At 48.0% G+C, this 22,094-nt stretch overlaps 1 protein-coding gene across 2 annotated transcripts; it reads left to right on the plus strand.

Moving 5' to 3' along the window:
* Positions 1-771: 771 nt before the first annotated feature.
* On the plus strand, positions 772-7,948 carry asrgl1 (asparaginase and isoaspartyl peptidase 1). 2 transcript variants are annotated; one of them, XM_036547338.1, is made up of 7 exons: positions 772-934; positions 2,094-2,296; positions 2,440-2,582; positions 3,670-3,824; positions 4,193-4,314; positions 5,974-6,084; positions 7,658-7,948. In XM_036547338.1, exons 1-7 carry the CDS (start codon positions 858-860, stop codon positions 7,891-7,893), a joined length of 1,047 nt encoding a protein of 348 aa, XP_036403231.1. In that variant the 5' UTR covers positions 772-857; the 3' UTR covers positions 7,894-7,948. The 2 variants fall into 2 exon arrangements, with proteins under 2 accessions (XP_036403231.1, XP_036403232.1); XM_036547339.1 differs by having other exon boundaries at positions 859-1,004.
* The last annotated feature ends 14,146 nt before the right edge of the window (positions 7,949-22,094 follow it).

Consider the following 22,094-nt stretch of genomic DNA (forward strand, 5'->3'; position numbering starts at 1 on the left):
ACAAGAAAACCGCGCGACGGGCATAAGGAAATTATGAAGAGGCTTCCTACTGAAACCCTGCCTCAGTATTCAAAATAAAAGCCCGCACTGTCGGAAATGACATTGCTCGAATTTACTCATTTTAATATATGTGTACGAGCTAAGTGCAGTTACATTATCGCACTCAAATGTGCCTTTGGAAAATACATATATAAATATGATTTGATCAGTGTATATCAAAGAGATTTTACATCATTTGCCTCATCATTTACATATATATATATATATATATATATTTGGGAAACAGCAGCAGCAATTTCAGTAACATCTGCATTTCAATCAATCACTTTGGTAATGCACTCTCTGTGGAACGCACCAAAACACACTCACTCACACATTCACTCACACACACACACACACGCACGCAAGCATTCACTTTCTTTTTGCAAAAATAAGAACCTCCCTGTCGAAAAGTGGTTAGTTGTGTTTCCGTTTTTTCACTTACATTCATACACTTTAGTGTCTTGACTAAGCTTGATAATATCAGGAAGTGAGAGTAGCAAGTTCTCTTGTGTAGCAACGGACTAAAACTCCGTAGGCTCTGTTGTAACGCAGTCCTCGGAGTCTGAGAGGGGCCAGTTCATCCAGAGATGCACATAACCCCGACTCTCTTTACTTTTGCACATTCTGGCTACTTTTATTTTAAAGACTGCGCTTCTGTTCACCGCAGGAAGTAGCTGTGTCAATCCTTGCCTGTATTAGTAAACTCCGCCTTATTCCTTACTTTACATGACTAACGGTATGTTGTGTGACCGTTCAAAAATTGGGTAAAGGGCATTTGATTATGCAGGTGATTTAACTAAAAGATCACGGGATTAATGCTTGTGCCGCGCATTTATGCTCATACCGGCTTCATTCAGCCCTGTAAAGGAGTAGCGTGCGGCGAGGACAGCAGGTAGCTTGCATGCCTGCATCGGAAACCTCCACTTCCCAGTCTTAGAGCTTGCATTCCACAAAAGTGTCCGGTAAGGTAATCACTGCCATCCCTAAACGCGTACTAAACAGCGGGTTTCTCTGACAGCGCATGTAATGCTGAACTGTTTTATTATTCTGATGAGTAATGTTTGTTTTCGCACTGTTACACCAGGTAGAGTAGTTGTTTTTGTTCCTTGGCCAAGAATACCAAGTAGCCTAGGTCGTTTTGTTCCAAGACTGATTTAATAATTTAGGGACATTGATTTCTACCCTATCTGCTCGTTGAAGGGGTCTTGTGACCTGTAATCCGCTAGCTATCATGTTACAAAGCGATATTCTTTTAGCCAGCTATTTACATGACACTTAGTTTTGTGACTGATGTTGTCCCAGATGGCCTATATGTACACTTTGGACGGAGACTAGATTACTTACAGTACTGAGTAATTCATTTATAGTGCGATCCGCGTGTGCTGGAGTACCGTATCGTATCAGATCAGTAACAAACAGGCTTTAGAAAATTTTTAGCACTTGGTAAATATAGATGAAATTCGCGTGCCAGGAAAGTTATTGTTCAACCATTTTCTCATTGTTTTACTTCGGAGGAATCTGTGTCTGAGATTACCTGACCTAAATTTAACTCACAAGAGTACATCACAAGTAAAAAGCCATATAAGGAGTCAGCAGTTTTAGAAGTGCTGCAATACCAGGTTTCCACAGCAAACGAATGGGCAAAAGAATAAACATGAATAAAATTGAAGCCCTTAGGTGGCGTAGGCTGCTGTATGTGTATGTTTAACCTCATGCACCTAATTTGCCGTCATGTTAAGAAGTATTATCTGTCACTGTAGCCGGTTGTAGATGTATAATCTGAAGTAAGTGTGGGGACCTGCTCAGAATTTAGCAACAGGACCTTAGGCACATGCATCTGCAGCTATAGGATAGTAAGACATTAGCACCATGAGTGTTGGTAATGAAAATCAATTGTAAATTGGACAACAACTGAAACAGAATTTATCAGTGAGTTACTGTGACTGAGAAGTAGCACTTGTGTCGCTAGGCGACAGAAGGGAAGGGCAGAGGCTCTCGGCTGACCTGTGAACAGAGGAGTAAAGGTAACGACGCTCTCCTTCTGTCTCCAGGGTCATTGCTGCGGCCATGTTGCCCGTGTTGGCGGTTCACGGAGGGGCAGGTCACATACCGAAGGAGCGGGCAGAGATTTCGTGTGCAGGCGTGCGCGACGCGGCCAGGGCCGGCTACGCCATCCTCAGGGCTGGGGGCAGCGCCATGGACGCCGTCGTGGAGGCGGTGACCGTTCTGGAGAATAACCCCGCCTACAATGCAGGTGTGGTGGCTCCTGGTTCTGGGCTGTGGTTCCTGGCTCTGGGCTGTGGGTGGGTCTTGGTTCCAGGCTGTGGGTGGTTCCTGGTTCCGGACAGTTCCGTTTGGCCCAGCGCACACCTCACCCCATCTGGCTCTCTCCCGCAGGCCGCGGCTCGGTTCTGACCCGGCACGGGCACGTGGAGATGGACGCCATAGTGATGGACGGCCGCACGCTGGCCAGCGGAGCGGTTTCCGCGGTGAAGGGGATCGCTAACCCCGTGCAGCTGGCCCGCCTGGTGATGGAGAAGGTAAAACAGCAGAGGAAAGAGCAGCTGTGTCTGTACTTCACTTCCGTTACATTACATTACATTACATTACATTACATGCATTTACCAAATGCTGGCTCTGTTATCCAGAGCGACTTGCATCACATCCCTTGGTTTCTACGCTGTTCAGTCAGGTTGCACATGTTAACTTGTGGTAATGATTGAATAGTGTTATGCTCACACTCACTGGTCTGTCAGCGTTGTTAGCCTGGTCTGACACTGTTGCTCATTCAACTTGAACAGATACACTTCTGTTCTTTTGTGCTGGAAGTCGCTCTGCATACGAGCGTCTGCTAAATGAATGTAATGTAATGTAATGTAGTGTAATGTAATGAGCCGCATGTGGCTGTGAGGCGTGGCCTCCCCGGCTGTCCCTGCCCACACCACGGGGATCTGCTTAGTGTAGACTGAGGAACTGAGGTGCGTCACCACTGTCCACACTTGCTCACAATGCAGTCGGCCACAGTTCCCCCAGATCCCTCTGCAGGTACTGAGACCCAAAAGACACAAAAACAAAAAATTAGGAAGATTGACATATCCAAACTTCCCTCATCCAGTGGCCATTGAGACCCAACGAAATAAGGTGTGTGAAATAAGGCAGGCATAGTGGCGATAAGTAGGGCTCGTAACCAAAAGGTTGCAGGTTCATTTCCTTCCTGGGGAATTGCCATTGTACCCATGGGCAAGGTACTTGGCCCAAAAATGCCTTGTTAAATATCCATCTGCATAAAATGTAAAACCATAGCCTATGTAAGTTGTTCTGGATAGGAGCATCTGCTGAAAATGACAAAAATATAATGTATTTTCACAGATACATTCCAGTGTAAGTCCACTGCTTTTTATTCAGTGCAAACAGTTTTGAGCATTCCCTCCAATGCTCCCTCCTGTGACAGTGTGGTATTATGAGTGATGGCATAGTGGGGGATGTAGTCTACTAACGCAGAGAAACGCATTAAACAGGAGCTGCTAAAAACTACAATGGCTGTTTCGGCTACTGTACAGTTTATAGAGGAGAATCTTTGTGTACAATCTCAAGTGGTGTCGTTGTCCCTTGTCTTTTTCCTCATAGACGAGTCACCTTTGCCTGACTGCTGAAGGCGCCTCTGAGTTTGCCAGGGCCATGGGGATTCAGGAGGTCCCCGAGGAGTCTCTCATCACCGACTACGCCAGGATGCGCTGGAGGAAGAACCTGCAGCCGGACGCCAACCCTGTGGAGTGCCAGATGTGAGAGCACCGCTTACCCGGGCAACGCAAATGTGACTGTTCTCCCTGTCTTTTAAATAATTCTTTTAAAGAAAACAAGCTCCCTGAAATCAATGAGTAGGTCATTAATCTTCCTGTAATTGCTATAATTGTTCAACTTCCTATAACAGCAATTATTATTGCTAGGTAGTTAGTGTAAAAAAACTGACAAAACTTCTGTTATTAAAGAGGTTCGGTTTGTATGTTTCGTAGGGAGACTGTGGTCTTATAAAGCTTATATATTCTAAGGTGTGTGGTGTGTTGGGCGTGATTGTGTACGCACGTGTGCATGCGTGGGTGTGTGTGTGTGTGTGTGTGTGTATGTGCGTGCACGTGTGTGTGTGTTTCAGGGGGAAGATGGGCACCGTGGGAGCTGTTGCTGTGGACAGTGAGGGCAACATCGCCTGTGCCACCTCTACAGGGGGCATGCTCAACAAGATGGAGGGCCGTGTGGGTGACACTCCGTGCATTGGTGAGCGAGCGAATGACTTTTTTTATAAGCGCCTCTGATGTACTCTCAGAGCATGCTGACACAGAGCACATAATGAGATCATCATGGATATACAGCGCGTTTGGGGAAATAAGTCCAAAATAAAGTTATAACTTACATGATTTTTACATGATTACACGATAAGTTACATGATTTTTGTTAATGTCTGTCATTCATTGTTGATGGAGGTCCTTCAGAAGGTAATGCAGAAACAGTGTGAAATGGCTGGGAGGGTGGGGTCTGCATTATGTGACAGCCGGCCACAGTGAGGACCTGGAAATTACTTTCAGATGCCTCATTCCTGGTGAATATCTGAAGTGAACATCTGAAGTCTTTGACTGCAACATCATGTTTGAAAGCATTTTGGTTTGGTTTTGTGGTTTACATTACAGTGGTCTCACGTTTAAAGATCACTGCAGTTGTTGATGAGAAATCAAAGCAGGACACTGTACAGCAATAGCATACTTGGAGCCGTGAAGATACTGAGTGTCGCAGCTCTCTGAGCGTGAAAAGGAAAGTGACCTTTGACCTGCAGGAATGCAGGGACTCACAGAACATCACTGTCTGCTGGGCTAATGATTAACTCAAGAGCTCGAATCCACCAATCAGGACTCCTCTCTCACGTGTTTACCTTGACTTGTGGAGAGCACAGCATGTGTGTACACGCATACACACGTAAATATACGTACACACACAAACACACACTCACATATACACTGCAGTATCATATATACGGCAGTATATACATTCTGGGGTATATGATGCAATTGTATAGTGTTGCTCTGTGAGGTATCTGTGATATCTTTTAAAAGTTGTTTAGTGGTAAACATGTATGGGAAAATACACTAGCGTTTGAATCTAGTTGACATGTGACAGTCAACAATGTTAATCAGTGAACCAATGTAGTAACTTTATCTTACTAACCTCAAAGAAAAACCTATGAATTAGTTAATTTTGCCATATCTGATGTGCTGTAAAGTGCAATTTTCAGTACAGTACACAAGCAGGAAGAGGAACAGTCTTTCATTATTAATTGATGGCTTTATAAGCAGGTTTTCCCCCCCGATAAGCTTTATAAGAAACTGTGTGAAGTTTGACAAAAGGATCCTGTCTCATACGCAGGGTGCATCTGTCATTTTAATCAAGCTTATTACCCCATCTAGTGGCCAGTTACAGAAATGACACAGTCAGCCAACTTAAATTGCAAATCACAAATATACATTTAAATCGAGCTCTCCAAGAGACGTCAGCAAATATAATCAATTAACATTTGAGGTTGTCAGACACCTGTGTTAGAGGGTGGGAGAGGGTCTATATCACAGCTCACAGGGTTTTTTTTACAGTGGAGGCCAGCCTCTATGTACTTATGAACAGCAAGTTTTCTCTCTGCCGCTGTTAAGTCACTGTTAAAGCCTGTGATTGGCTGGTTTGTTATGAACATATTTGAAAGGGCCTCATGTAAAACAAAAGTTAGCATAGCAATGCAGGTGGAAAAGGAACCTGTTCGGTTGCCGCGAACCGGAACGACCCTAGACCAGGAAGTGCAGAGGCCAGAGGGAAAGCAGGACAAGGAGAATATCTGTGCACCAGGATATGTGTCACAGTGTCCTGGGTTAACCCGAGTGCCACTCTCTCTTGCAGGGTGTGGTGGCTATGCAGATAACAAGGTGGGAGCAGTGTCACCTACAGGCCACGGTGAGGCCATCATGAAGGTCACCCTGGCCAGACTCATCCTGTTTTACATGGAGCAAGGTACTACATCTCAAATGCATGTACAGGCCCGGTGGCTAAACATAGTGCATAAAGGTCACAGGCTGTGTAGTGTGGTGTTCGTCGTGTCTTTTGTAGTGTGTCACTTTTGTGTGGTGTCTTGTGTGAGGTGTATGTGTTTGTGTGCTGTATTTACTGTGTAGTGTGTTTGTGTGTTGTGCCTGGTGTCTTTAACCCTTTCTCACGTGACTTATTTTATGCTATGTAGCGTGTGTTACGTTACCTGGTTTGTTAGCGTTATTAAGCTCATAGTTCTCACAGTTTTGTGTTTGAACACCGTATGTAAGGTGTGTGTAAGTTATATTGTGTCCCCGCTCTCTCAGGCACACCACACTGTGTGGATGTCTGCTGTGTCATCAGCTAGATTGACACCAGTGATAACCTAACCATGCGTGCCATCCTTATGTGCACTTTACCCCAAACTCCTTGCACTCTCACATGGCTTAGCAGTGCTAGTCAATGTAGGTAAATACTTCAAAACACAGTAGATCGATCAAATAAAAGGTGTGTTACTGTATAATAAGATATCAGTGATTATTTACAACCTGTACTAAACACAATAGAAGCTCTTAGGCTGGCAGTGTGGTATGAAGGCAGAGGAGCAAAGCTTTTAGCCCTGAGTCTTCAGGTTTAATCCCCAGCTATGGTGTGGTCATGGTACCCCTGAGCAGGGTAAATAACCTGAATTGCTTGAGTAAATATTGAGCTATATGAGTGGATAATGCATAAAAATGTAAGCTATTCAGCTTGCCCTGCATAAGTGAGTGTGCTAAGCAAATAAGTCACCTCAGGTATTTGAGAGTGCTGACCTGCCAGCTGCTCTCAAGGTGGCCGTGACCTTCTGTTTGTTTGGTAAACATTAGCCTGACTGTTGAGGTGAATGTGTTGACCCTCACGGGCAGTGGAGGTACAGTTTTCACACAGCATTCTGGGTGTTTACACCCATCACACAGCTCGCTGCACACCCCCCCCCCCCCCCCCCACCCCCACTGAGTCAGTCAGACAGAGGGTTCACAGTTTCTTTTTAAAGTTTGCAGGCATAGGTTGCGCTGTAAGCCGTTGTTCTGCAGTGAGGTCCCTGCATGAAAACTGAGAACATTTGCTGTTTTGAAGCTGACGCTTGCTCAACGCTCTAGCCAAACAATTTCCTCTAAAAATTAATCTCCTTTAGTGGGTGAGATCTGGCAGTAATGTAAAAGACCATCCTCTATGCTTCAAGAATGTATATGCTGATGTTAGCTACAACACATACCTTAACATTAATCACAACGTTTACCTTAATGTTAGCTACAGTACATACCCTGATGTTAGCTACAGTACATACTCTAACAGTAGCTATAATGCATTAAACATTAGCCACAAACCTAGCGCGGATGTGTAGTAGGAAGACAGGGAAAGACAGCACACCAGTTCAGACCATGTTGCTTTCCTGAGTGGTATGAGATGTTTGTTTCAGAGGGGCTGGCATGGAAGCAGTCTCATTATTTTAGGAGATGATGTGCACTGTGGCGTCACTGCGAGCTTTACCCTCTGTGTCTCCGTGTCTCTTCCTCAGGGAAGTCTGCCCAGGAGGCGGCCGACATGGGGCTGACCTACATGAAGGAGCGGGTGGAGGGTCTGGGCGGGGTGGTGGTGGTGGACCCGCAGGGCGTCTGGGCGGCTCGCTTCAACAGCCTACAGATGGCCTGGGCCGCAGCGCAGAACGATCAGCTGCACTATGGGCTGTACGCTGGAGAGGACTTTACCCAGCCCATCGAGCAGCCGGAGCAGAACTCCCAGGAGACGCACTGATAACACACGCAGACAAAAATACACACGCACGTACTCACACGCGCACACACACACACACACACACACACAAATACACACGCGCACACACACGCACACACACACACACACACACACACACACGCAAATACACACGCACACACACACACACACACACACACACACACAAATACACACGCACACACACACACACAAATACACACGCACACGCACGCAGACACAAATACACACGCACGTACTCACACACACACAGACGCACAGTCACACATAAATAGACACACACGCACATGTGCATACACACACATACAAATATATGCACACATGTGCGCATGCACACAGACACACACGCACACAGACACACACTCACACACATACACACACAAACATACATAAAAACACACATACATGCACACAAAAACATACATACTTATATCCTCACATTTACACATAAACACGCACACATGCATGCATACATGCACACAAACAGACACAAAATCCCAGTCTGGCATTAACAACCCACACTCACATAAGCATCTGCCCCGACCAGTCAGGGGAGTGCAGTTAGTACTGTAGTGATAAAAACCATAACTGTGAAATTTGTGAATTTTTTCATTTCAGTTTTTTGGCCATTAAAGGTTTTTTGGCTTTGTATGTCAGGAGCGGACAGATACAGATAATCGTTCGAATAGACAGACAGTACTCTGACACAGTGTTAAGGTAGGACTGGATTCAGAACATTACTGTCCAGCTACTGAGAAGTATTAACACATATTAACAAACATGGTAAGACTTTTATTAATAAAAATTAATAAATGGAAAACGGGTTTGTTTGAACCAGTGGAATTACTTTGCTCATGGACTGTGCATGTCCTTGGTGTATGCTCTTTGACCCTGTGTAGTGAGTCAGGAAGGGGGAAGGTAACATTATGGATCGTTAGCCTGTTGTAGTGGAGTCCACTTCACAGCTGATGGATTATCCTCTGAATTTACCAGCCTAACGTGAGAGGTTGGCGGGTTGAAGAAAGGCCATTGCAATCACACGTTTTGTTTGTAAACTTGTTGTGGGTGGTCTCTGCCACCAGGCCCTCAGAAAACAGGCCAGAGGAATGTCCTGAACATTCCCATATGTCGGTGTTAAATCATTTCAGTGGACCAAGAATGTTTTTCCCCTCAAACGCACAGGCGCACTCCCACTGTCTCCCCTCTGCCTCTCCCCGATGAGCGGACTTTTTGCTTCCTGCTCTGCAGATACGCCAGAGCCAGCAGCCGCTGGAAGGTCTTATCAGGATGGGCCAAACAGGAAGTGGCACAAAGACAGACCGGGGACTTTGCCGAATTCTGCTGTGCACCCTGGACCCTCCCCATGTTGTGTAACGCAAACTCCACCCATATTAAAAACTGTTCAGGGTGCTTTCTGGATGGCTCCCTGTGCTGTGCCCCTCTAGACTGGCTTTTAGTAAGACTATACCTTCTTTATTCACAGCGCGGTCCAGTTCGTGTGCACACGGTAAGAACTGTCAGAGGCAGCATCCTTTTGCTTGTGGTGTCAGCACAATAGCGCTTGGTTTTAGTGCACACATGACCAGCTCGCATCAGGGAAGCAGCATCTCAGCTGTGAAGAGCCTCCCAACTCCCCTACTATCTCAGGCTGTTCTGTAAAAGCACTGGATAGTTTTGTTTTTTTTTTTTTTTTTGGGGGGGGGGGGGGGGGGGGGCAGTCTTGCTGAAGTGTAAGTTGTAACATGAGACTGGAAGTGCCTGATTGGCTTCAGAGTGTCATGTGATGATCTCAGTTCTGCAGGTTGAAACTGCACCGTAATGCATACATGAATGCAAAGCCAACAATCTGAGCTTCACCGCCAACCCCAAGGGCATCTGGGAGAGATCTGGCATGGGGGCTGAGCCACCAGAGGAAGGTCAATGTGAAATTTCACCTGGATACAAAATAATACAGTATAATATGTGTATTACAGGAGGTGCTGAATTATACCCTTTTTGTATGTACTTTTGTATGTTGCTCTAGATAGGAGCATCTGCTAATTGACTAAATGTAAATGTACGACTGTAGAGTAATGGTTACAGATAACTGAACCATGATAAATTGATTGCAAGTGTTAGTAACAGAGGCACCCCCAGGTGGGACACTATATTACTCCTGCTCTCTCATGTGGGATCTATAACCTGATTTCTCCAGTAAATCTATTCAATCTTGTCCTGTGCAAGGTTTGGACAAAAGGATGTGACCATCTCCTGCGTGGAATCAGTGCACTGTTGCCTTCTCTCTGTCAGTTTCTCCGGCAGCATTGTACAGTCAGCGCTTTGCTTCATGTGAAGATCGCTCATAGAGCCAGAGACCACTGGCTCTATGACCTATTACACAAGTTATAATTCTTGGAAGTGGGTGAGCTGTGAGTTATTCTGTCACGCATTATCACTGGGACACTTCAGAGTTGGACGGGCCAGCGCTGGCACACTGTGAGTTTTGGAAAACGGAGAATCAGGTCACCAGCTTAGACTGAGCAGCAATTTTGGAGCCATACATCGTGGCTCACTCAGAAATATACTTTAGCCCTGTGATGTTGTAAAGCACCATAACTCCAGGAAACACTGAACTTTTTTTCTGTTCAAACACCCTGCAGTTTCTTTCCTCTGTTATGACTCACTGACTCTGGCTTGAAAACTAAGGCTGAAAATGGCTGTAAAGGGCACAGGTAGACAGACCTAATTGTGTGGTGTGATAGTGAAAAAAACAATAAAACCAATAGTGGCATGAGGCAGACCTCCCAATAAAAGGTAAGGATTTCTTTCCACCTGGTAAAATCTTTCCGCTTACTCGTGTCCTGCACGCCCACTTCCCTGGGCCGGAGTGCCGTTGTTTCCATTCATTTTATTACATTACTTTTATTGTAATGTAATGTTTCCAGGCACTTCCCCTGAGCTGAGCCATGTGCTCAGTGGCACAGAGCTGAGGAGGCCCCTGTTCACACGATCATAGCTGGATGCCTGAGTCTGCCATGGGGAACCCCCTCAGACCAGCAGTGACAGCGTCCCCTACTGGCCATCATGCTGCAGTCACCCACACCACTGCCAGGCTCTGACCTAATGTCACTCTGGGTCAGAGGCCATTGAACAGCCCCTCTACCCCTGATGTTCCAGTGTGTCTTTACAGCGTCCAGTTCTGTTGTCGTCAGAGGGATCTAGCTATGGGTATGCTGTCTTTAGTTAAGTCCCAGCAATGACAGGGATGGAATCTGCAATGTTAAGCAGGCTGTGCCGCATGTCTGTTAGGGAAACACAATCTGTGGCACAACTTTCTGTTCACTCACTTCAGACCTGAACTGTCTGCTGCTTCCCTGAGTTTCCATGAAGCATCTGCTCGCTGCCAAACGAACAAGCTGTCTACTGACTGACTGTTCACAGCAGGCTTTCTGCTGCCGCTGCAGCTGAGAGTGCTGTATGTTTGCAGGTGTAAAAAATTACCCTACAGCCAGACAAACTCAGAGGCACTGTGGGCAAAGTGTTGCGTGTAGAAAGAGAGGATGTAACAATGTTGTAAAAGTATTGGATACATGATGCTTTTAAATGAGTTGTAAATGTGAATGCAAATGCAAATGGAACATCTTTTGGCTTTAGTATGGCTGCTTCCAAGTTTTCATACGTATACAAACAGGGACAGCAATGGGATGTCCCATGAAAGGCGTAGACCAGGGACAGACAGCATCCAGAATGCTGGATCACAACACACAGGGCAGCAACTGCTCACATTCCGAAAATCCTGCTCATGTATTCCACAAATAACACGCGTAGTGCAGCCAGGGGCCGCTGTGCGCCAGCGCGCCCTCTACTGGATGAAATCCCACAGAGTGCATTTTCTGCGGTCCTGCTCAGCAGTGCAGCGCTCCAGTGTAAGAGCTCTGTTCAATAAAAACATGCTAGCGGCTGTGTTTGTGAATACAGCTCGTTAGTTTCTGTTTAAATATATTCAAAATTCGAGCAACTTTAATACATTTGCATAAGTGCAATTGGAAATTATATATTTACATATTTCTGGCAAGTTTAAAACTGTTCTTAACTTTCGGTCTCATTTCTGGGGTTTATGCAAATTAATTTTACACGTGCTAAACATGGTGGCAGTAGTGTTTATTGGCTGTGTTGCACTTATTTCTTTTGGAGCAGTTTGCCGATTAATGAGCTTCTGTAGCACGTACCGGTACCCGAGACGGAGGTCAAAATGCCAGACAAAGCGAGTGAATGCGCAGGCGCGTACCCGGAGCTTGTGCGTGAGGTTTTCCCCATTGATGTGAGCACTTCGGCCGGCCATTGGTCAGCGCTCCGTAGCACTGCCAGAAAAGGGGCCGGCCGTGCTGGGACCTTCATAGAAAAAAGTCGACTGACGGATCGTCTGCAAAGGGTGACAGATACACTGGGGCTGTGGACGGAGCGAATTTACTAGATTGTAAGAAGGTCGTAACCGTTTCTATCTTGCAACGTTTGACGTTTCGAATCCCCGGGATTGCATAAGTGTTTAAGCTTTGATGCCTCTGCAATTTTATTTCGCTTATCGTTACTTCGCTGTTTGTTTTCGCACTGCAAGTCCCGTAGAAATGGTAGCTATGATTTGTTGCGGAAAGGGGGCGTCCCGGCTGTCAGAGTCCGTGACACGGTCAAATAGTGGAAAAGACAAAGAACATGGCGAAAGTCAGCTGGCCAGTGGATGACATTCCCTCGCAATAATAACATCGTTATTGAGGCCATAAGTAATCTCAACAAGCCGGGCGATGGCCGTAAATAAAACGACGCTGTGAAACAGTCCGGGAGGCGCGGAACGCGAAGTCGGCCGGTGCGGTTCGGAGGGAGGAGCGGAAAGTTGAGCCGCACGCAGTGCCGTAGGGGTCACACGGTTTACCCTTCACCTCTCCTTAGAGACCAGGCAACTTGGGTGAGTATTTTGCTAGCGTTAGCTGCACCAAAAAACTGTCTGATTTGCAGTTCGAAGAATGGCAACGATGCGCTTCAACTGTGTCATTGGGACGCCGTTTGCTCGACGGACTCTTTTTTTTATGGCTTGTGAAAATGTTTCTCCGGAATCTGTCAACTAGCGCACATTCCTCCCTGCATTCCTAGAAGCAAATTACAGTAGCTGTGTACAAAGGAAGGCGAACTAATTGGCACAGCGGAGAAAAGGAAATAGATGGGGGTAGCTAATTACTTAGATATGGAACTAACTTCTTAGAGGGGACGCGTATCTCCTCCCGAACGTCTTGGTATTCATTTATCCTGACTAGGCTATACTGTAATGTAACGTAATGTACTTTCACGGGACATATGTGAAAACATTCAGAACTGTTTATACACGCAAGAAAAGATTCCAAAATGTTTCCTTTGCGCAAATGTCTTCAGAGGGAGGGAGGGAGGGAGAGTTTACTTAAGATTTCGGAAAGATTAGGCTACCGTACAGTGGGGAGTTTCTGGTTCTACAGCCCATGTGTGCAGGTGCGTGAGATACAAACTTCCTACTGAAACTGGCGAGTGCGATCATTTTGAAAGCACATGAAGAGTGCAGGCATTCCACAGTTAGAATGAAAACTAAACTGCATCTGCCGCCTCAATGGCCGCCTCACTTATATTATATTACATCACGTCACATTTATTCAGCACAAGAGAATGGAAGTGTATCCAATCAAGCTGAATGCGTAACACTGCCAGACCAAGCTAACAACGCTCTTAGAGTTAAGAAACGCTATTACCAAAACTGCAAAGAGTCATCAAAGGAAAACCTTACATCCAGCATAATGTGTACATCAGTAGAGCGTGTTCATGCCTCTCACTTAATGCAGATCCTTCTGTGAAGGTTTTTGTATCAACAACCAGTAGGTGACACCAACAGTAGACTCCTGTTTTCCCTCAGTTCCCAGGAGCCTCACCGCTATTGAAAGTGTCTCCATGAAGGGATGTAAGCACTTCCTGCCTTTGGAGCAGGCCTGGACACGGTAACACAGCCCAGCCCAGCTCTGATGTCAGTCTTCACTGCCCTCACTTCCTGTTCACAATTTGTATGACGGTATAGAGTATTGCTCAGTTAAAGGCTTTAACCAAAATACCACAGTACTGCATTCAGCTAGCTCTTGGTGTGAGCTGTAGGGTTTATTTAGAAGTCTTCATTGGCTAGTTTGGCCACAGTGATCATCTTGTCGATCTTGGAGCTGGTGTTGTTAATAAGTTGACCAGCGCTGCTACTCACTGCCCCTGTTACTTGGTTTCAGTTCGTGCCCGGAATACGGCAGCTCCATTTAACCGCGGCCTGAGGGGGTGGGGGGGGGTGTCCTCGCACAAGGTCAGAGGGTTTGTGCCTCATCTTATCCCTGCTGCAGGCTTCTCCGGGATTCTTGGAAATGACAAAAAAAAGAGAGAAAACAGTTGGAATGGAAGCGTTTCCTCCCCGCTGAGGGAGACTGGGTGGCTCCCATCTGATAAAGAATGGAAACTCATGTGACCAAATAGTTGAGCTTTTACTAAATAAACTACAAATGGGAAAGGGACAAACAGGAGCCGGTGAAGGTTATTGGCTGTTCAGTAACCGCTGCCGTGACAGAGGGCAGGAGTTCTCCTACATGCTTTTCACTGCAACAGTGCCGCTGAGAACTGTATCCAGGCGTGCAGTTACAAGTTTGATTTTCCCCACTCATATAAGAGTCATGTGACCTGTGCCTTGCTTGCTCTGGGATTTAGTCATCCTTGTTTCCATCATAATACCAACAGCGAAAATCACATAGGCCTTTGCAGTATATTCATAAACACACACCTTTCTGTTTTTAAACAGTTACTGGATTTTTCTATAGGAAAGATGGCCCACATTATGCACATATACATACTTTTAACTTACAGAGTTGTAAGTGTTGTTGCAAGTTGTAACTTGACGTAGGTGATGTTTTCAGATAAAGGGACTTTCGTAAAATGACTTCCCAAGCTTTAAATATTTTGGAAGCAGTGCCTTAATAACACACAGTGTGCTACTGGTTTATGATGATACTGCAATACTACAGCCAACCAAGGTTAACATGAAAGTCTTGAGATGAGAAATCTCTGCATGCATTTCACAGAGCTGTGTCTGGAGGATGATGCGGGTTAGCTTGTTTTTCGTATTCTCAGCCCCCCCACCCCGGCGTTCTGCAGCTTTGACCAGCTGTGGTAAGAATCACGGCTCAAGTGTGATTTCGGGAAGAATGCTTTGATGAGGGGAGCTCTTGATCTGAGAGAGCTTCAGTGTACCAAGTAGAAGGTGAAGATATTTTTTTTTTCAGCTGTGAAAAAAAGCACTCATCACAGCCCACAGCCTCACGCTGTAAGTCTGACCGCAGTTCCTGTGATCCCTTTGTGTCAGACATCCCCCTCCCGGACTTCAGAAAAGTGTTTTAAATGCACCCATTTGATAGTGAAACAACAGAGACTTTGCTGCTGCGCCTCCCTGACTGTTACACCTCCCAGGGGAGGCGTGTCCTTTGTTTCCGTGGAGGTGTGACCTTGCCGTGACTTTGATGCGATGTAAGGAGAACAGGATCAATCAGGCCTAAAGCAGCAGTCATGGTCAGATACTGTACCAGTCATATCTCACATCTATGCTTTGCTCGGAGCAACAGCTTTGCTGTCAGAGTTCGTCTGTCTTGGGCTTCCCTGTAGATTCCACACCCCCCACCCCCTAAGACTGAAGGGGGCTGAGTGCTGGTGAAGTGGGATCCTCCAGGTACTTTGAAACAACCCGGTCTTTAGTGCCCCATTGTGAAACTGAAACCGGGTCACATTGTCATCGGCCTCCGGGGATCGGGCTGGTAATGGAGGCGATCAGGGAGCCGGTGCTGCTTGGGCAGGGCGGACTGGCTGTGACTGCGCTCAGACCCCCCCCCCCCCCCCACAGCCCCCCCCTCCCCGGCTCCTGTACTGTGCTACGTGGTTGCCAAGTGCTAAGAATCCTCGGAATGCAGGATTGCGGCGCTCTGATAAAGTTTACTTTGTTCCTTCTGCGACCCGACCGCCGAGGAGAACACAGGGACCCCGCGAGCCTCCACAGAGCGGAGCCGGGGGGGGCGGGGGGTTGATGAAATATAGCGCCGTTCGGGCCCTCGGCCCTCCATTCTCCACTCTGCGAGGAGAAGTGGCTGTCGTCGGTAAATTCTATCACTTCGGGGATTACACGTGGGATAACGGAACACCGCAGAGATCAGATCAGAAAATCCCATAATCTAGCGCACAGTAACGACGCGCCGCGGGCAAGATCCTGTCCCGCTTCGTGTTCACAGGGTGTCGGGCGCCGCAGAGTTTTCCCTCTGAGAGTGTGGGAGGGTAGACCTGTCACAGTGAGGGAATGCAGGCGTGTGTGACCGGCCTGTATCCTCCGCAGTGCTGCGGGTGCCTGTCCCAAAACTGCAGCGCACCTTCCCCCTGTCTCCCCAGCGGCACAGGCGATGAGCAGCCTGCCCCCCTGGGGTACGCTGGGGTTCACACGCAGACCCGGGGCAGGTGGAGAGGCAGTACGCTGAGGCAGGGGAAGCGCTGTTGAGAGCTCCAGTCTGAGTGAGAGAGAGGCTCCTGTTTGTCCCGGTACAGTCAGAGTGAGTCAGGACCCAGGCCCCCTGCCACTGCTCTGTGGGTCAGCTCCGGCTCACACTGCAGACCTCAGGGCGGAGGAGAGGGGAGATGGTGTCTTACCTCGTTAAAACGTTAAGATCTGAGTGTAAACGCCAGCAGAGGGGAACCCAGGTCTGTGTGTGCTGTGGGAGAGGCGACAGAGAGCGAGCCGAGCATCAGCTGCGATGGTGACCCATCAGGCATCGCACAGGCTGTCATTGTGTTTGTCATTCTTATCCAGAGTGACTTACATAGGTTACAGTTTTACATATGGTCCATTTATACGGCTGAATATTTACTGAGGCAATTGTGGGTTACGTACCTTTCCCAAGGGTACAGCAGCAGTGCCCCAGCGGGGGATGGAACTGGAAGCCTTTCGGTCACAAGCCCTGCTTCTTACCGCTATGCTACCCTGCGGTCCCCAGTCCCCATAACGGGGGCGGAGCCAAGCAGGCTGTCGGAGGGGAGGGGCCTGTGGAAGAGCCACCTCAGCACCTGCAGCGGGATTCCTGCACGGTGGCGGTGTTTGGGGTAAACAGAGCCCCGCATGCGGGCGGTCGGGGGGACGGGGGCGGGCGTGGAAGGAGGGCCTCGCATCGGGAGCCTAATCAGATCAGCACTCCGTGGGAGTGTGCTGGCCACACCAAGCGGTGTTTTCAGTGTAAACACAACATCTCCGTCTCCGCGAAAAAATCTCTGCCTCCGCGAAAAACTCCTGGTGAGTAATGTCAAACCACCCCGGCACTTAATGACACACACACACATACACACACACATTCTCTCACATTCTCTCACACTCTCTCACACTCATTCACTCACACACACTCTCTGACACACATACACACACACATACACACCACAGCTGGTGGAGCTGCCGGGCTGGCGCACGGAGCAGTATGACACACACAGCTCGTTTGCACAGTGCTGTTTCGGGGGAGGGGAGGACTGCGTTATTCTCCATGTCTCCGGTCAGACTCGGACAGCTGGCAGTTGGTGCAACTGTAAACATCCTTGACTGGAAGCTGGTGCAGAAGATGGGGCTTTCAGTCGGATGTTTGCAGCTGCAGACTGCTATTCTCCTCTGCGCCCCGATGGGGGGCGGGGAGTCAGACAGGAGAGCCCCACCCCCACCACGCCTCTCCCTCCCCGAGACACGCCCACCCCGGGACACGCCCTCCCTGTTCACCTCCATTCACCCGCCCATAAATACCCTCCCATTCAGCAGTGCCTGGCCGCTCTGGATCTGTGTTGGGGTGATTATTGATTATTATGGGCTGGCCCCGGCTGTGGTGTAGGTGCCCTCCATCAGCATGAGACAGCAGTGTGGAACGGACAGGAGAGGCAGAGAGCGCCGTTCATCGCCACAGCCTGGGCGTCAGCGGCTGCTGTAATCCCTCAGCTATCGCAGAAGCGTGGAAGCCCGTATTTCACGTAATTCATGGAGGTGCTCCCTCACTCTCACTGGCACGATGCCTGCGCTGGGAGATTTAGCGTCCTTTATCGACTGAGAGCGGTGAGTACACCGAAACTATCAAGGAGCGGTATGCTGGTGCGTAACGTCCCTACGCTGTGATTGGCTGGTGCTGGAAAGTGCCGGGCATTGTGGGAAATGCCTGCCTGCATTTGTTTCAGATTAGCTCCTCTCCTGTAGATGCATTCCTTTCAACACCTGCAGCAAAGCAATAAGAGCTAGATCAGCGCAGTGGCCAGAGCTGGAAGCCTGGCTTTTTTTTATATCAAAACTTTCTGAAAAAAAAGGATGTGTACAGACCTGTGGGTGTGTTTCATCCTGACTTTCTGCTGAGGTCAAACCGCCCAAAGATGGCCTGCAAAGCCACACCTGACACTTTGAATTTAACAGCAGACTCTCTCCCTGCAGCACCAGCTGCTAACAAATGTCACACGACCTGAGACTGGATGTGATTGGCTCGTTTGGAGTGCATTGACCACCATGGAGTCCATCTCCACAACACGCTTATTTTAACAGTAATGAATCCTGTTGACTGAAAAGGCGAGGCCATTCCGGGCACAGGGTGCGAGTGCCGAGCGTCTGTCCCTTCTGTCTGGTGAAAATAGCGAGGGCCTCCTGTACCCCCACCCCTGCACCCCCCAAAATGCATGCTGGGGGCCTCCAGGTGGTGATCTGTGTAGCTTCAGAGTAGGAGGAATGTTATCATGCTGAAGCGATTGCATTCAGTCACTTCAAAACCAACATCCATTTGAAAGCATGGTACAGCGTTTCTGTATGACACATTCTCCATGTGGGTCATAAAGAAGACAGAAGAGCACAAGTGCAGTAATATTTTAAAGCCCTTTGTCTTCTGGCTATACCTGCACAGCCTGTGAAAAAGGCAGGCATTTTTCGGAATTGCTGTACCTCTGACAGACAGTGGGTCATGTAAACGAATCGCACACCTCCGCCGACGAGATCACCTTTCCCCCCGGGTGGGGGAGGGACACAGCTCTGTGACGTTATGGGCCCGTTCCGGGTCTCAGGTGAACTCTGCGGCCAGGTGAGTGGGTGAAGAGGAAGGGGATGGAGCCGCACAGACTCTGACCCCGACCGCAGGAGCCCCCTGTAGTCCTGTGGGCTGCCTCCTCTCCCTCTCTCACACTCTCCCTCCATCTATTTAAACACTCTCTTTCACAATCTCACACCCCCAGTCTTTCCCATCTATCTCTCCCAGTCTCATATCCCAGATGCAATCTCTCTCTCTCCTCTCTCTCTTTCTCACGCACATCATGTTCAGAATGCTTTATTAACATGAATTACATTTCTCTGTTTGTTACTAGAGAGTAGCTTTCAAGTTATTAATATAATCAAGAACACAAATATAAAACAGCAACTGAAGTATCTCATGCCTACTTATGCAGTCTCTTTGTGGCCTGTCTCTCTGTGTGCGTTTGATTCGGAGGGGGGGTCACCGCAGAGAGAGAGAGAGAGAGAGAGAGAGAGAGAGACAGCCCTCCTCCATTAGAGGAAATGTGTTTGAAGAATGTGAAACACTCCCATTTGGGACAGTTCACAGGGAGCGGTCACTTCCTCAGGGGGGGCTGGGACAAGGCCAGGGCCCAAGAGTGCTTCGGTGACGGGGGTCCGTGGGAGTGCGTGCCTCCGTTTGTGACTCTCAGAGGCACTGGCCCGTATTCGTGTACACACACACACACACACACACACACACACACACACACACAAACTCATGCTTCTCTCTCTCTCCACTCTGTTGAGGCGCACACAAACCTCTCAGAGGCCTGCTGGGGACAAACGAACTCCGCCGATACAGTCAGTCGGATACAGGCGGCTGTGAGGTGTCTCTCCCTCACTTTGCTAACATACTGCAACTCTCCTCCGAAGTAAAGGAGCTCGTCTTGGTGTTTTGGCTCCTCCTCGAACGCGTCCGAGGGCAGACCGCCTCACCCTCAGTCAGCTGGGCAGGGCAGGCCGTGGCACTGAGGGGCACCGTGTCCACAGCATATCCATGCCTGCTGCCGCACCTGGGAGTGGAGGAGGAAGGAAAAGGCAGAGAGAAACATTTAAAAACTCTCTTCAGAGGAGCCAAATGAAGTTGAAGTTTACCCCAAATATATCATTCTTTTGTGCAATTTTTGTTCAAGTTTGGGTAATAGGGTTGTAGTAGCTTTATGTAGAGAGGAATGCATGTAGAGGTGAACTGGTCAGTTGCAGAGAGAGTTTTGGTTCCTTTCTCTTGTTGTCCTGAGATCTTTCTGTGTCAGCCTGACCTATGACCCCGATCGTGACCTATGACCCCGAGCCCCAGGAAGTGTAAACATCCTACACTCTCAGCTGTGGCCGTGTGGGAGGCTGGGAGCGGGGTGTTTGCTCTCTCTGACTCGGAAAGCAGCAGCCGACAGAGGAGTGAAGGGGTTCAGTTTTGGTTGATTCTGCTCTAACTGTAACCACAACCGGGTGTGGGTCCTCTGGGAGTGCAGGGCACAGCCTAACACATACACACACACACACGCACACTCATACACACACACACACACGCATGCACGCACACACATGCACACTCACTCACGCATGCAAACACACTGACCCAGACACTGAGGGTGTCCAAGCCTGCACAGTCACCTATAAAACTATGAATGGCTATAAAGAAGATTTGAGAAATGGAAAATAAGTAGGGTTGTTGGTTTTGCCCGCTTGTGTGATTATGAATGGGTGATTTTCGGGGGGAAGACCTCAGTGTGAGGGGAGATGAACTTTTGTCAGGGAAGGAGTAACACTTCTCAGCACAGATTGTAATTACTGACACAATATCACCTGGAATTACCGACCCTGAGGATCAGAGATGGAGAAACAATAAAACACTGTGATGGAAAAGCTGTGCTGGTTATGGACCGACTCAGAACAAAGGCTCAAAGCACAGAGCGGTGGTCCCTGAGAAAGCAGAACCGAGGCAGAGTGGGTGGACGTGCCAAGCGTTTCCAAATCCGGCCTCCAAGGGTCCTGCATTTCCTGCCTGCTCAGTCCGTCCAACTAATCATCTCTGGGAGTCATTCAAATACTTACTGACATTTACCAGACTTCAGATTTAATCTGTAGCATCAATTAGATGTTAAGTGACACTTAAGAGGTAAACTACTGAAAAGTGCTAAGTGCTCTGTGTATGTGTGGGTGTGCAAAGTCATCTCAGTGGCAGATGAAAGCTATAAATTACATGGGTAATATTGAAATGATAAATGATGTAGATAAAGCAGCTTGTTATACAAATTTGCATGGTTTGACCCCTGTGTCATTTGTCTTGGAATAAAATGTAGTAGCACTCCTGGTTACACATCATCTAAACTGAATACTTCCACGGGGGGTTACCGAGTGGCCTCAGAGAGAAAAGGTACTTGGCACTCTCAATCAAAGGCTGAGCCTTGTGACCCGGGTTCGAATCCTGCAATGTCACATGCCAACAGTGACAGGGAGCCTACAGTGGAGAAGCAAATTGTCTTTCTTCTTCCAGGGGTAGGAGTGGGTAGATCAGTCTGGGCTCCCTTATCTCTCCCTCTGACTCTTTTCTCTCGTCTGACTCGATAGCCGCCTGTGAAGCCCTTTGGTGATTCTCCTATCCTCCTATCAGCCTGCCCCCTGTGGTGAGCAGTGGGAACTGCAGTAGTGAAAAATTAACAGCTGGCTACATCTGTGTGTATGGGAGGACTGCACCCGTCTCGCCTCAGCATTCCTCCACAAAAACAGGCTGTCTCTGAAGAGACAAGCTTTACAAGCTTTACCTAGCACACGTGGTGAGACCCAACTGGGTGAAAAGGGGCAAAGCAAATTTTAAGGCTTCTATGCAACATCTGTGTTTTATTTTTTTGGCTTAAGAATATATTGCCAAGTGTAAGGGTGTAGAATCCCCCTCAGGCACTGTACCCAAAGCCCCCCTTGTTTTATCAGTCCACTCAGCAAGCCAGTGTGAACCTCACGGCTTTTACCCACTGCTCCAGAGGGAGGTTTACTCCCCAGGCATACAGTGCATACACAAGGGTGCATCTGCTTATTTTTGTGCAGTGAATGAGAGAATCATGAGCATTACGACGTTCACGATATCGTAACATATACCTTCTCC

This window comes from Megalops cyprinoides, chromosome 15, assembly GCF_013368585.1.
Source record: "Megalops cyprinoides isolate fMegCyp1 chromosome 15, fMegCyp1.pri, whole genome shotgun sequence".
In the NCBI taxonomy this organism is placed as follows: Eukaryota; Metazoa; Chordata; class Actinopteri; order Elopiformes; family Megalopidae; genus Megalops; species Megalops cyprinoides.

Excerpts from the sequence above, each read along its gene's own strand:
- asrgl1 (XM_036547338.1), top strand. The coding sequence starts at position 858 with ATGCTTGTGCCGCGCATTTATGCTCATACCGGCTTCATTCAGCCCTGT. Across the intron at positions 4,315-5,973 it reads GGGTGACACTCCGTGCATTG|GGTGTGGTGGCTATGCAGAT; the intron begins GTGAGCGAGCGA and ends TCTCTCTTGCAG. Across the intron at positions 6,085-7,657 it reads CCTGTTTTACATGGAGCAAG|GGAAGTCTGCCCAGGAGGCG; the intron begins GTACTACATCTC and ends TCTCTTCCTCAG.